Here is a 13,662-nt window from a genome sequence, read left to right on the forward strand (position 1 = left end):
AAAAGTTGGGAGTCCAGCAGGAGGGTGAAGGCTGAAGGCTCTGGATTAACCTTTAATGTCACACAGGGTCCGGGGGTCTGTGCCCATGGCAGAGCTTGGGGATGAGGGACCCATGTCAGGGCAGCTGGGCACTCTTGGGAGGGTTCACCCCAGGCAGATTCCTGGCACAGCCATGGTGGGCAGGGGTGGGCACTGCCATGGGGTCCAGTGGTGATCTGGGGGGGGCACAAGGTGGCTCAGAGGTGGCTGCTGGCCTCGCCCTTGCCAGGCAGCCCATTGAGGGGGCTCAGCCCCGGCCGGTTGCTCTCGTTCAGCCGCCGCACACGGTAACTCTCGTAGTGGACGTTGTGGGTGATGTCCTTCAGGTCCTGCAGGTGTGACCTGCCCGGGGTGGCAGGGGGAGGAAGGGCATCATGGCACTGTTCCCCCCCATCCTGCTGTCACCCCGTGGGGTTCCAGCACTCCCTACCCTGTCCCCCGCTCACCGGATCAGCAGGTCCCGCAGGAGGGGGAACTCACAGTGTGCTGGGTTCTCCACTGCAAGGCAAGGCAGAGGGGCAGGGTTGGCAGGAGGGCTCGGTGCCTCTGGGATGCCCGGGCAGAGCATCCCGGCACGCTCTGGGTACCACCAGAGCACAGCACAGCTCCGTGCCACCTGCCGTGGCTCGGCACCCACCCAGGCAAGGACACACCCGGGGGTGCTGCTCCCTGCACCTGTGGGGGCTGGGGGTGTGAGGGGCTCTGCTCACCTTCAATGATGCCCCACTTGGTCTTGCGGCCCAGCACCCGCTTGCCGTTCACCTGGTGCTCCTGGTCCGCCCCCACCACAGCAAAAGGAATCTTCTCCTGCCAGCAGAGGCTGTGCTCGCCCTGGATGCTGCTCCCCTGGGCTCCCCAGCGTCCCTGTCTCCCACCCTGCTCCCCAGGGGCTGGCCCCCTGCTTCCCAGCATCCCGGCACTCACACGAATCCTGTCGTTCAGTGCCCTGTCTTCGGGGTCCTGGTCGAAATCCTCCTGTGGGTACACGCTGATGGCGTGGGTCTTCAGGTCCTCCTGGATCTGCGGGACACAGGGCTTGAGCCGGGGCTGTGGGGGGGACATGGGGCAGCCCGGGAAACCCTCAGGGACCTGTCCTCACCCGCTGCTTGAATTCTGCCCGCTCCTCCAGGGTGAGCGTGTCAGCTTTGGCGATCACCGGCACCACGTTGACGATCTTGCTGAGCCGCCGCATGAACTCCAGGTCCAGCGGGCGCAGCCTGACAAGGGCCACCGTCACTCCAGGGTGTCCCCACCTCTGCCACTGGGGGGTGACCCCACCACTACCACCCCAGGGTCACTCTGAGGTGACCCCAGCACCATCACCCTGAGGGATCTTCCTCACTACCACCCCAGGTTGATACCCTATCTCTGTCACCCTGAGGTGACCCCACTATCATCATCCCAGGGTGACAGAACCACCCCACAGTGACCACCCCGCCACTGTCACCATGGGGTCACACTACCACTCCAGAGTCACCCTGAGGGGTCTCCACCACCATCATCTCAGGGTGACCCCACCATTATCACCTCAGATTCCACCACCATCACCTCAGGGTGACCCCACCACCACCATCCCAGGGTGGCAAAACCATGCCATGGTGACCCTATGGGTGCTGTGAGTGGGGACTCACCAGTGACCTGTTGGGGGGACAAAGTAGACGCATCCATGGACCCGGGTGTCCGGGATCTTCCTCTTGCGGGTGATGAGGATCTCCTCCCGCAGGTATCTCTCGTACTGCTCGTTGATGTATTTGATGATGGGGTCCCAGCTGAGGATGAGGAATTGAGGGACAGCACCTGAGCTCAACCCCTACCCCAAAAGTGCCACCCACCGAGCTGGGCTCCTGCTCCCCATTGTGTCCTACCAGTTCTCATTGTTGATCTGGTCCCCAAACCCTGGCGTGTCAGTCACCGTCAGCTTCATCTTCACCCCCTTCTCCTCGATGACTGTGGGGCAGAGAGGTGGGTTGGGGGGAAGAAACATTGGGAAAAAGCAGGGCACCAGGCGTGGGGGATGTTTTGAGGCTGTGAATGCAGCTTCAGGCCCCCAGCCCAGTCCCCTGCTTCTCCCAAGGGCTGGTGGGACACGACCCTGTGGTGGTGACCTTACCGTGGGTGATGGACTGCAGTTGCACTGTTTTGGGAATGCGTTCCTCCTGGCCGGGCTGTGAGGATTTGCGGCTCACCTTGGACTTGAAGAGGGTGTTCACCATCGTGGACTTCCCCAGCCCGCTCTGCCCTGAGGGGACACAGGCAGCTCTGGTTTGTCCCTCAAGGCAATAACTCCTTGGTATCCACTTGGGAGCATCCCAGAGGTTGGGATAGCTCTGGTTTATCCCCAGATAAATTTCTTCCCCAAGGCAATAACCCCTTGGTATCCACTTGGGAGCATCCCAGAGGTTGGGATAGTCCATTTTATCCCAGGACCAAATTTGTTCCCCAAGGTCATAACCCCTGATACACATCTGGGAGCAACCCAGATTGGGCTAGTCTGGTTTATCTTCCAAACAAATTTATTCCCCAAGGTGATAGCCCCTCAACATCCATTCGGGAGCATCTCAGAGGCTGGGATGAGCTCACCTATCAGCATTACTATGCTGTGTGGTATGGGATATTAGTACTTCTCAACTGTTTGTTACTTAAATCAGTTAAAATAACTTAAATTTCCTTAAAATTCCTTAAAATCATGATTTCCCCTGGCATGGTGGAATCGGAGCCAGTATTCCCACCCCACCCAGGAGCAAACCCCACGCCCAGGGCTCACCCACAACCATGATGTTGAACTCAAAGCCTGTCTTCATGGTTTTGATTTTCATCTGGTCGAGCACAGCTTCGATTCCCACGTATCCAAAGAGCTGGCAGCCCACGGGGCCGGGCGCCATGGAGAGGGGCACCGCCCCCTCCTTCTCCTCCTCCTCCTCCTCTTCCTCCGGCACGGCCGGCGGCTCCATGCTGCGCTCCTCGGGCTCCAGGCTGCTCCCTGCACCGCGGGGTGGGCAAAGGCGGTGAGCCTGGACCCCTGGGTGCCCACCCCTCGGTGCCCACCCCTGCGCCGGCAGCGTTGCCCCAGCAGCGGCCGTGCCGGCGGGCACGCAGCCCCGGCACATTCCTGAGAGCCGGTGAGGCTCGGCATGGCAACAGGGGCACGCCACCCCCCCCCCCCCCCGCCCCCGCCGCGCCGAAGGGTCCGAGAAGGTGCCAGGGGCATCTTTGGGATGGTCGTGCCACCGGACCCCACGATGCCACCGGCTGCCCTGCGATCATCGGGCACCGCCACGGCCAGCACCTTTTGCCCAGCCCACGCGGTCACCCGCGCCCGGCGGCGCCGCTCCGGCCCCGGCACACGCGGGGGACTCCGGCCCCGGGGCAGGACGTGCCCCGGCGCTGTGCCACCCCACAGCGCACCCACACTGTACCCAGGCACTGGGCACTGCTGGGCGGGGGGCACCGGGGGTGTCGGGGGTGCGGCGCAATCACCGGCACAACCCCGAGCCCCAAGGAACACGCGGGGTTCGCCGGGGGGACGGTGCCCGGAGCGTGCCCCACACCGGGGGCCACCGGAGCCCCGTGCCCGCCCCAGCCCTTTGTGCGGCAGCCCCAAATCCCTTTCTTTCTTCTCCTCCTCCTCCTCCTGCTTCCCAGCACGGCCATTGTTCGGGTCCTACCTCGGCGCCGCGCTGCCCTCGCTCAGCGCCCCGCTACGGCCGGGGGGGTCCCCGGGGCGCCATCCGCATCCCCATCCCCGGCGGCGCCGCAGCCCGGCCCCTTCCCTCCGCCAGCTCCCGGCTGGCACCAACCCGGCTCCGCCGAGGCTGCGGCTCCCACGCATGACCAGCATGGCAATACCCGCCCCCCGCAGCCCCCTCCCCACCACAGCCAGGCCCCTGCGCCCAGTTTGCCGATGGACTGGTGGGTGGGGAGAGCTGTGCCAACCCGGCTGTGCCCACCCGGCTGTGCCCACCCAACACATTGCACTGCTCGGCTTTCCAGCCGGGCCGGCACGGACGGGGACCCCTCCCATGGCAGAGAACACCCCCACACCTCACTTTGTCCCCCATCACCCCCTTGAGTGGCTGCCGTGGCACTGAATGCGAGTGGGTGTTTGGCCGTGGGTACGATCCCCACTGGCACCCACGGGCACCGGGGACCACCGGGCACTGTGCCCCCCACCCTCCCCAGCAGCACCTGTGCCTAGCCCCGGCATGGCGGGGTAGGACAAGGGGTGGTGGCCCTGCCACCCGCCCCACTGCCGCAGTGCCCCACGGCGCTTGCGTCCCCCCACGCCGCAGCCTCCCCCGTATGTGCCAGCCGGCGCTTGGCACCGGCGAGGCTGGAGCGGCAGCTTGCGATGGCCCAGGCTGTGAGGGACCTGCTGAGACCGTGTCTGTGTGCCACACAGCCAGGGGACAAGGGGCATGTGGGTAGGGGCTGGCCTGAGCCAGCCCGGGGTGCCAGGAGATGATGGAGCTGAACACCCCCATTGCCATGGCAACGGCATCCCGGCGTGGGAGCCACCCAGCACCCTGTGCCCACTGGGTGCCAGAGTGATGGCAGGCTTGGGGACAGCAGTGTCGCATGTCCCAGCTGCCCCTGCGCCCCCTGGGTTGGGATGTTCCTCGGAAGTGGTGAAACAGCCGCGGATTTCCTGGTGACAGGGGTGACACCCGGCTGGGGGGGCTGGGGGAGGGCAGGATGCTCACTCCGGCGGGGATCCACCCACCCGGCACCGTCCGTGCCAACAGGGTGTTCCACAGGCTGGCAGCGACGTGGGGTGGGAGGTTCCCATCAGGGAGAGGACCCCGACAATTACTGCAGCCCTTCTCCCTGGGAGATATCGGCCCCCGTGCCCCCAGCCTGGCCCCCCTTCCCAGTCCCTGCCAGCCTTGGCGGTTGCCGGGACAGATCCAGAACCAAGTGGTGCAGCCGCTGGAGCCATCCAGAGTGGCTGGCACTGCAGGCAGGGAGCAGGTGGGATATCCAGGGTGGCTGGGCACTGCAGGCAGAGAGCAGGTGGGATATCCAGGGTGGCTGGGCACTGCAGGCAGGGAGCAGGTGGGATATCCAGGGTGGCTGGGCACTGAAGGCAGGGAGCAGGTGGGATATCCAGGGTGGCTGGAGGCAGGGAGCAGGTGGGATTTGGTGCTTGCACCCCCCAGCTCCCTGAGGCGGTCCACAGGGTGCAGCCCCCACAGACGGGCTCAGCCACTGCCCTGTGCCCTGTCAGGGGCAACACCAAGGAGACACCCACAGCCAGAGGGCACGTCCAGGGTGACACTGGGTGCTGCACCCACCACTGCCCCCCCACGGGTCCAGAGCGCCCCGTGTCCCTGCCCTCACTGCCAAAAAGCCCCGCTGGTAATGGCCAGCAGCTGGGTGGCCACGTGGAAGCTCTCTGGCATCCCCACGGAGCTCCGGGGCAAATGGCTCCTGCAGCCAGACCTGTTCCAGGACTAATCACGGATGCTCTTATTTTCCAGACAGGGACAAGTAATCCCAGGTCCGTGGTCTCCTCCATGGATTTAATTACCAATGCAGGGTTAATTGGCCAGTTCCCTGGGAAGCCTGTAATAAAGCTTCAAGGGTGGAGGGTGCTGGGAGAGGATGAACTGGGACAGGAGCTCCCTGTCCAGCTGCTCACCACTGCTCCAAACCAAGCAGCCAGGCACGGGATGGGGAGAGCCTGGCTCTGGGCCCAGCACAAGGGAGCTGACCCCTCTGGCAAAGGGATGGAGGTTTTGGGGATGCACCCACTGCCCCGGTCACACCACAGCTCTACCTTCCCAGCTGATCTGACCCAGAAACACCAGTGCCTCTCCCAGTGCCAAACACGACCTAAGGGGACAGTGGTGACAGTCCCCGTCTGCAGGCAGACTCGGAGACAGCCTGTCCGTCTGGCTGTGGGAGCCACGGGACGGGGCTCGGGGTGGCTGGGGACCGTCGGTGAGCAGAAGCAGAAGTGAACCATCGAGCGAAACCCTGTGCCTGCAGTGCTGCTGGGGACAGGGGACAAGTCACCCAGCCCCGGTGGCAGCACCCTCTGCCCGCACGCTGCCCTGCCCGCTGCCACCATGCCATCCCTACCTGGGCGAGCCGGCCGGAGCCGGGGCTGCTGCCGCCGAGAGCTGGTCACCGGGGCCAAATGGCTCCTGGGGTGCAAGGCAGAGGGCGGCTGCTGCCCACGGCTCCTCCTCCGCTCCTCCTCCTCCTTGCCCCGGGCCCTGCGTGGGCGACCCGGCGTGGAAGTGAAATGCGGCGGCCGGCGGCTCTCTCGGAGCTTCCTCCTGCGGGGTGTGGGACCCACCGCGCCACGGTGCCCCGAGGCCACCCACGGGTGTCAGCGGCTGGGGGCCGGAGTGGTCTCCCGGGAAAGGAAACAGCACGTTCCCACCTCTTCCTGGCAGAGAAACTGCCGTGCCCGAGCAGTGTCTGCCAGCCCCCTGCCAGTCCCGGGCCATCTGCAGGGCAGCCGGTGCCACCCGCTGCCCGCTGGCTCCTGCGCCACCCCCAGCCTGGGTACACCGTGCTCGGCTGCCGGCCACCAACACGGCTCTGTCCTGAGCACTGTCCCCTCATCACCCCGGCTCCATCCCGAGCTCCGTGTCCCCATTTCCCTGTCACCCCAGCTTGCTCTTGAGCACAGTGCCCCTGTCACAGCCCTGAGTACAGTCCCTTGTCTTTCTGTGACCCTGGTTTGGCCCCAAGCACCGTGTCCCCATGATCCCAGCTCTGCTCTGAGCACAACTGCATCACCGCAGCTTGGTCCTGAGCACCGTGTCCCTGTGACAGCCCTGAGCACTGTCCCTTGCCTTCCCGTGACCCCAGCTTGGCCCCAGGTACCGGTGTCCCCATGTCCCTGTCACCTTGGTGCCGCCCCAGCTGCTGTCCCTTTGTGTCCCCATCACTCCTGACTCAGCCCTGAACGCCACATCCTTGTCCCCATCACCTGTCTCAGCCCTGAGCACTGTCCCTCAGTGTCCCCATCACTTCGCTCAGCCTCGGGCTCTGTTCCCCCGTGTCCCCAGGACCCCGGCCGTCCCCAGCGCCATCCCTGGCCCGGGGAGCCGCGGGCAGCGGGGCAGCCGGGCTGGCTGGGCAGCACGGCCACGGGCATTGCTGGCGGATGATTCACCGCGGCCCGGAGCAGATGTATGGATGCCTTCGCCGCGTCAGTACTTAGGGCCCGGCCACGGCGGCTCCGCGACAGCCCAGCGAGACGGGCAAAGAGCCCCAAGCACCCAACCAGGGAGCAGCGGCGGTGGCGGCCGTCTCCCGGCCACCCCGGCGCCCTCCGGCCCTCCTGGAGCAGCCGCAGGGAAGGGGGACACTTGGCTACCCCCTCCCCTTGCCTGGGGACGGGCACGGGCTTGGCAGCGCCCACCCCGGCACGGCGGGAGCCGAGGGCACAGCCGCGCCGGGGAGCCGGGCACCGCTCCCCGCGGCGCTGGGCGCACGCCGAGCACGCCCCGGCGCACCTTGGCCCCCCGCCACCTCCCGCGCCCCACGGGGAGGGAGGAACAGGATCCAGCCCCGTGCCAAGCGAGGAGGGATGAGAGGGGAAGAAAGCGCTGGACGCGGGACAAGATCGCGGCGATAGGCGGCACGCGCGGGGCCCGGCGCGATGGGGCACATGTGTCCCGACCTGTCTCCCCGCGCCGGGAAAAGCAATCAGCGCCGGGGCGGTGCGGGCGGCTCGCCAGGCACCGCGGGGACGGGCGGGCCGGGAGCGCTGCCAGCTCCGCGCTCGGCTCCGCGCCTTCGGCCCCCCCACAGCCAGCGCGCCCCGCGGGCCCCGGCACGGGGGAGCGGCGAGCTGGCGGGGCGCCTGTCCCCGAAGTCGCTGTCACTCCACGCTCTTCCCGGCATCGGCTCATGCGGCGTTTTGGCAGCGCCGCGCCCGCCGAGGGGGGGCCCGACGGAGAGAGGGACGGGGACAAGAACAAGTCCTACCGTGCTCTGGCGTCACCGCTGCCCCGCTGCCGTCCGCAGCCTCGCCGGGAGCCGCTGCCACCACGCAGGGTCCCCGCGGTGCCATCATCCCCGCGCTGGGGGGGATCCCCCCGGCTCCGCCGGGCGCTGCCGGGGTGCCAAGGGCCGGCACCAGCACCAGCCCCCCGAGGAAGGCGGGCTGGGAGCTCACTTGCACCGTCTGCGGCTGCGACACCAGCCTGAAGGTGGCGGCCTGGGGGGCTGGCAGTGGTGGCAGCCCCTCGGCCCTCGCCTCAGCCGGGGCTGCCTCCCCCTGTCCCCAGGGCTGAGCAGGGGGCCGGCGGGACGGGATGGGGCTGGCGCTGAGGGCGAGCCTCCGCTGCGGCCGGGACGCCGTGCGGTGAGCCGTGTCCCACCCCCCCGGCCCCTCGGGGAGCGCGGGCAGCCCCGGGGCTGTCTCTGTGCCATCGTATGGGGGCAGGCAGGAGGAGGAGGATGAGCAGGAAGGCTGGTGGGTGCGAGGCTGGGCTGCAGAGCTCTGGGTGCCCCACGGCGTCCCCAGGCCCGGTTCCTCGGCGATGTGCAGGTCCAGCGCTGGCAGAGAGCCGTGGCTGGCGGCGGCCCCGCGGAGGGGATGATCCAGCTCCACCGGGAAGACGCTGCCGTGGGACGGGACCTTCTTCAAGCCGGGGCTGGCGGCCGGGGAGCTGCCCGGTGGCTGGGGGGGCCCGGTGCCCGCGGGGCTCTCCAGGCTGGAGGACGAGCTGCGCTGGCTCTCCCCATCGCTGCCCGGCCCCGTGGCCAAGGCCTGGCGGGTCTGGAAGGAGGCGGCGCGGGCGATGCCGGTGCCGGCGGCGCCGTTGGCTCGGCCGGTGGCCAGGCCGGTGCCGAGCCGGGTCCGCAGCACGGGACTGGGCGCCGGGCTGGGGCCGGTGCCGCTGCCCAGGCGGGGCGGGTGGCCCGGCTGCAGTGGCTGGTGGCTGTCGCCGGTGCCTGAGGACAGCAAGGAGCCGGGTGCCTCGTCCCCATCTTCTGCCTCAAATGACTTCTTGAGCGCTGGGGACAGAGAGAGAGATGGCACCAGAGTGGTCCCCGATGGCACTTGTCCCCTCCCCAGCCCCATGTATGTCCCCTCATCACCCAGAGGTGCCCCCTAATTTATGGGCCCGTCCCAGCGAGGACCCCGGCCCGGCGCCAGCTCCTCCCCAGCCCTGCGGCGCTGTCCCCGAGGGTTTTATCATTGTTCCCCGGTTGATCTGGCTGGTGCCGCCGGCTCCCCTCGCAGCACACTGCCCGCTTTATTCCCCCTGAAAGGGATCCGGCCGAGTAACCGGATCCCCGCCTGACCCTCTCCCCCTGCATCCATCCGGGCAGCCGGGAAGGATTCCTGCCCTTTCCTGGGCCTTAACCCTGGAGCCCAATGACGGCAGGGGGGCCAGCGCCATCGCCACGCTCGGGGACTGTCACACCCCGTTCTGGTGGCTGCTGCTGTGCCTCCCACGCGGCTTCACAGCGGCCACGAGCCCACGGCACAGCCCTGGGTGCCAACGTGTCCCCACACGGGCCCCTTGGCTCCCCTGGGGTACCGCAGCACTGAGCCCGGTGCAAAGCTCCTGCTGGATCCCCCTCCGGGCGCCCGGCACAGGATGTGGGACCGACCCCATGGGGGTGACCCTCGTGAAGTCCCCACGGTGCAGCCGCCCCCTCCTTCCTCCCAGCCCCGCAGGAGGCTGCCCAGGAGCTGCTGCCCGCGCTGCTCCGCACGGTGCCGGCAGCCGGGTCCCGGGGGGAGCGCGGGGGGCCCAGGTTCCCCCCGGAGTCTCCCCCGCCCTCGCTGCCAAGCGCCGAGCGGCTGCTTCCCCCCGGCGGCTCCGTGGGGGCGGCCCACGCTGCGCCCCTGCATCCTCTCCGTGTCAGCGCGTGTGCCAGCCTGTCCCGGCACCCCACCCGCTGGCACCAGCCCGCCCTCACCCTCCTCTTCCTCAGCCGCGGTGCCGGGGACAGCGGGGTGCTGAGGGTCCGTCCCTGTCCCCTCCCCTGGTGCCCCCGTGCCCGGGGCAGGGCAGGGGTCAGAGGCCGGGGTGTGGCGCTGCCGATCACAGCTCTCCCCAGGGCAGGTAATTCCGCGGCCGCTCCAGCCCTGCCCCACCGGCCGGGCTGCCGGGGGCCACGGGGTCACGGGGCCGGCGACCCCCTCCCCACATCCATGTCTCTGCTTTGTTACCGCCCAAAATGCCTCCTTTTACCCCAAACCTGCCTCTGGCCCCTGACCCAGCCTCATCCAGACTCCAGATGGTGTCCGAAGTGATGGGCAGGGGGGAGCAACGAGGGGATGCGGGGCAAGGTGGGGGTGGCAGAGGGCGAAGGGGGAGTGGCAGGAGATGAAGGGGGAGACGTTAAGATGGGGTGGCAGGAGGTTTGGAGGGGTGGCAGGAGGTTTAAAAGGGTGGCAGGGTGCTCGGGGGATGGTGGGAGGTAAAGGAGTGGTGGCAGGAGGTTCAGCGGGGGCTTGGGGGGGATGGGGGGTTTGGCGGGGACTGAGGGGTGTCAGCCGGCAGCGGCGGGGTTAAGGTGCCCGGGGTAGGTGCACACATTCCTCCCCGGCGAGGGCAGCAGCAGCCCCGGGGTCGGGTTTCGCCTCCCGCCCCCGGCCCGGCCCCGGCCCCCCCCCCGCAGCCCCCGGCCCGCGGGTAGAGCGCGCACACGCGGGGAGCGCGCACGGGGTCACCGCGAGCTCGGGGGGGGTCCCACACCTTCCCCCGCTCCCTCCAGCCTCGGTCGCCCCCCTTGCCCACACCACAACCGCGCCCCCCGAGAGCACCCCTGCATCCCCCGGGCTGGGGGGCAGAGCAGCCCCCCACGATGCCCAGTCCTGGGGGTCACCCCGTGTCCCCACGATGCGCAGCCCCCCCGGACGTGCAGCCCCCGGGGGCATCACCCCCCCGCTCCCAATAACCAGCCCCCGGAGGGCAGCGCAGCCCCCTACGACGCCGAGACCTCGGGGAGCCCCCAGGCCCCCCAGGATGCCCAGCACAGCATCCCCCCCCCCAATCGCAGCCCCCTGTGGGGAGCGCAGCCCCCACCATGCTCAGCCCACCCCAAGATCCCCAGCCCAGCAGCCGCAAAACCCCCGGACCGAAACCCAGTGCCCGGTGCTCCCCCCGTGGGGACACCCCAGCCCCCACAAAAAGCCCAGCCAGCAGCATCGCCCCCAAAATCAGCCTCCGGGCGGGGGGAGTGCAGCCCCCCACGATGCTCAGCCCTTGGGGGGCACCCCGCCCCCCAAGACACCCATGCAGCAGCGTTCCCCCCCCGGGGACATCCCCCGTTCCTCCCACGGCACCCAGCCCCGGGGGGGGCCCGCGGCCCCGGCCGCACCTTCGAAGTCGGAGAGGATCCCGTCCAGGTGGTCCTTGACCGAGAGCCGGGCCATGGCGGGGCGGGGGGGGCCGGGGCTGCCGCCCACCCGGGACCCCCGCATGCGGAGGGGGCAGCGCAGCCGAGCCCACCGAGCCCCGGGACGGGACGGGCCGGCGCCGGCGGCCCTCGGCGGGAGGAGAAGGAGGAGGGGACCGGCCGGGGGAGGGGAGGGGAAAGGGAGGGGAGGGGGAGGTCCTGCCTGCGCCCCCGCCCCGGCCCGAGACCCCCCCTCCTCCCCCGGGCCGGCCCCCGCAGCTCCGCCGGCCCCGCCGCGCCCGCCTCATCCCGGGGCCCTGGGATGCTGCAGCCCCCGGCTGGTGGTCCCGGGCAGGCTGGGGGTCCCGGAGAGAGTTGGGGGGAGTTTCTGGCCAGGCTGGAGGGCTCCCAGGAAGGCTGGGGGGTCCCGGCGGGCTGGAGGATACCGGGCAGGGCTGGAGGTCCCGGAGAAGAGGGGAGGGAGCCCGGCCAGGCTGGAGGTCCCAGGCAGGCTGGGGTGCCCTGCCAGGCTCCAGCGGCAGGGGATTTCAAGCGGCCTGTGCTCCCCAGGTTCTGCATCACCCAGGAATTTCCAGCTTGGAGCAAGAGGAGGAAAATGGTCTGGAAGAGGCAGGGCTGCTGTCGCTGTCTCCCGTCTGGGTGTGGGGTCTTTGCTGGGGTGTCACCACCCTCCGGTGTGTCGCTGCCAGGGGCTGGGTCCCATGCTGGAGCGCCTGGAGCGTCCCTGGGGACGGCGCTCCCCGCGGGCATCCCGGTGCTCTGCCCACGGCGAGTCCCGCAGGGTGGCACTGGCAGCGCCCCGGGGGCAGGGTTGCACTGGGGCTGCCCCCACAAGCCCAGGGCTGGGGCCCTCCTCTCCCCCAGCCCGGCTGCCAAGGGTTAACTCCATCCCAGCCCCGGCCCGGGGTCGGCAGCAGATGGGGAAGGGGAAGGAGCTGGAAATCCTTCTGCACACAGAGCAATCCCTTCTCCTCCTGCAGCAGAGCCCCGCGTGGGCTGGAGCACATTCCTGCCACGCCTGGGGCACAGGGACACGGCCATGGAGCCCCGCTGGATCCAGCCCTGCTCTGGAGACACAGCACAGGGACCAGGGCACGTGGCACATGATGGTGGTGGCCTTGGTCGTGGCCAGGCTTTGGGGGTGTTCAGAAGTGCCACTGGCCCATAGAACCACAGGATTGTTGTGGCTGGAAAAGTCCTGAGATCACCAAGTCCAAGTGTCCCCCAGCACTGCCAAGGCCACCACTGAAACATGTCCCCAAGTGCCACATCCAAGTCTTTAAACCCCTCCAAGGGTGGGGACCCCACCACTGCCCTGGGCAGCTGTGCCAGTGCCTGACCACCCCTTTCCGTGAAGGAATTTCCCCAATACCCAACCTAAACCTCCCCTGGCACAGCTGGGAGGGCACAGCTGTCCTGTCCCTGTTCCCTGGAGCAGAGCCCAACCCCCCTGGCTGTCCCCTCCTGTCAGGAGTTGTGCAGAGCCACAAGGTCCCCCCTGAGCCTCCTTTTCTCCAGGCTGAGCCCCTTTCCCAGCTCCCTCAGCCCCTCCTGGTGCTCCAGCCCCTTCCCAGCTCTGTTCCCTTCCCTGGACACGCTCCAGTCCCTCCGTGTCCTTCCTGTCATGAGTGGCCCAGAGCTGGCCCCAGGACAGGAGGTTTGTCACCGTGCTCAGCCCCCGGAGCTGGGTGGAAGGGACGGAGCTGGGCTGGGCAGGGAGCAGCTCTGGAGCTGTTCTGAAGGATGCAGAGACCTTCAAAGCTTTAGGACTTTTCTGGAGCAGTTTTGAAAAGGCTGGAGAGGTTTTAAGCCATTCAGAGCCCTTTTCAGAAGAGGTGCAGAAGAGCTAGAGTGCTGTGGAGCAGCTCTGATTATTTTTTTATGAGTTTCTGAGAAGCTTTGGAGCTGTTTTAGGGTTGCCTGTGCCCCTCTGATGTCATTCAGAGGGGGTTTAGGGTAATTGCAAATTGTTTGAGTTTAGAGATGTTATTAAAAATTTTAACCCTTTTGAGAGGCACATGAAGAAGGTCCAGAGGGGGTTCAGAGGGGTCCAGAGGGGGTTTCAAGGGCTTTTTGGAAACTCTTGGGGCACTCGAGGAGTTTCACAGCTGCACAGAGGAGGCTTGGAGAGCTTCAGAGCTGCCAGGAGACCTCTTCTATGATCTGTTTTGAGCTATTTCGAGGAGTTTTAGAAGAGTTTAGAGGGCTTCAAGTGCTACTTCGAGGCAGTTTTGAGCATCTTGGTGCCTTTCAGGGCTGGTTGGAGGAGCACGAGAGCTG

General features: G+C 67.8%; 1 protein-coding gene across 3 annotated transcripts; it reads right to left on the reverse strand.

Moving 5' to 3' along the window:
- Positions 1–32: 32 nt before the first annotated feature.
- SEPTIN12 (septin 12) lies at positions 33–11,465 on the reverse strand. 3 transcript variants are annotated; one of them, XM_053992120.1, is made up of 11 exons: positions 11,344–11,465; positions 7,987–9,021; positions 2,804–3,019; positions 2,150–2,278; positions 1,905–1,986; positions 1,671–1,808; positions 1,139–1,256; positions 964–1,059; positions 750–846; positions 486–537; positions 33–381 (listed from the first exon to the last, which is right to left on the reverse strand). In XM_053992120.1, the coding sequence occupies exons 1-11, from the start codon at positions 11,444–11,446 to the stop codon at positions 237–239; spliced, it is 2,211 nt and encodes a 736-aa protein (XP_053848095.1). In that variant the 5' UTR covers positions 11,447–11,465; the 3' UTR covers positions 33–236. The 3 variants fall into 3 exon arrangements, with proteins under 3 accessions (XP_053848095.1, XP_053848097.1, XP_053848096.1); XM_053992122.1 differs by lacking the exons at positions 7,987–9,021; positions 11,344–11,465 and adding an exon at positions 6,121–6,309; XM_053992121.1 differs by lacking the exons at positions 7,987–9,021; positions 11,344–11,465 and adding an exon at positions 3,705–3,850.
- Positions 11,466–13,662: the final 2,197 nt, after the last annotated feature.

This window comes from Vidua macroura, chromosome 16 (assembly GCF_024509145.1).
Source record: "Vidua macroura isolate BioBank_ID:100142 chromosome 16, ASM2450914v1, whole genome shotgun sequence".
Lineage (NCBI taxonomy): Eukaryota > Metazoa > Chordata > Aves > Passeriformes > Viduidae > Vidua > Vidua macroura.

What these genes read in the sequence shown, in the direction of transcription:
- SEPTIN12 (XM_053992120.1), bottom strand. Translation starts at nt 11,446, where the DNA reads ATGCGGGGGTCCCGGGTGGGCGGCAGCCCCGGCCCCCCCCGCCCCGCC. An exon ending in CAGATCAACAATGAGAACTG is followed by an intron (nt 1,809 to 1,904) that starts GTAGGACACAAT and finishes CCTCATCCTCAG; the next exon opens with CTGGGACCCCATCATCAAAT. An exon ending in CACTGAACGACAGGATTCGT is followed by an intron (nt 847 to 963) that starts GTGAGTGCCGGG and finishes CTCTGCTGGCAG; the next exon opens with GAGAAGATTCCTTTTGCTGT.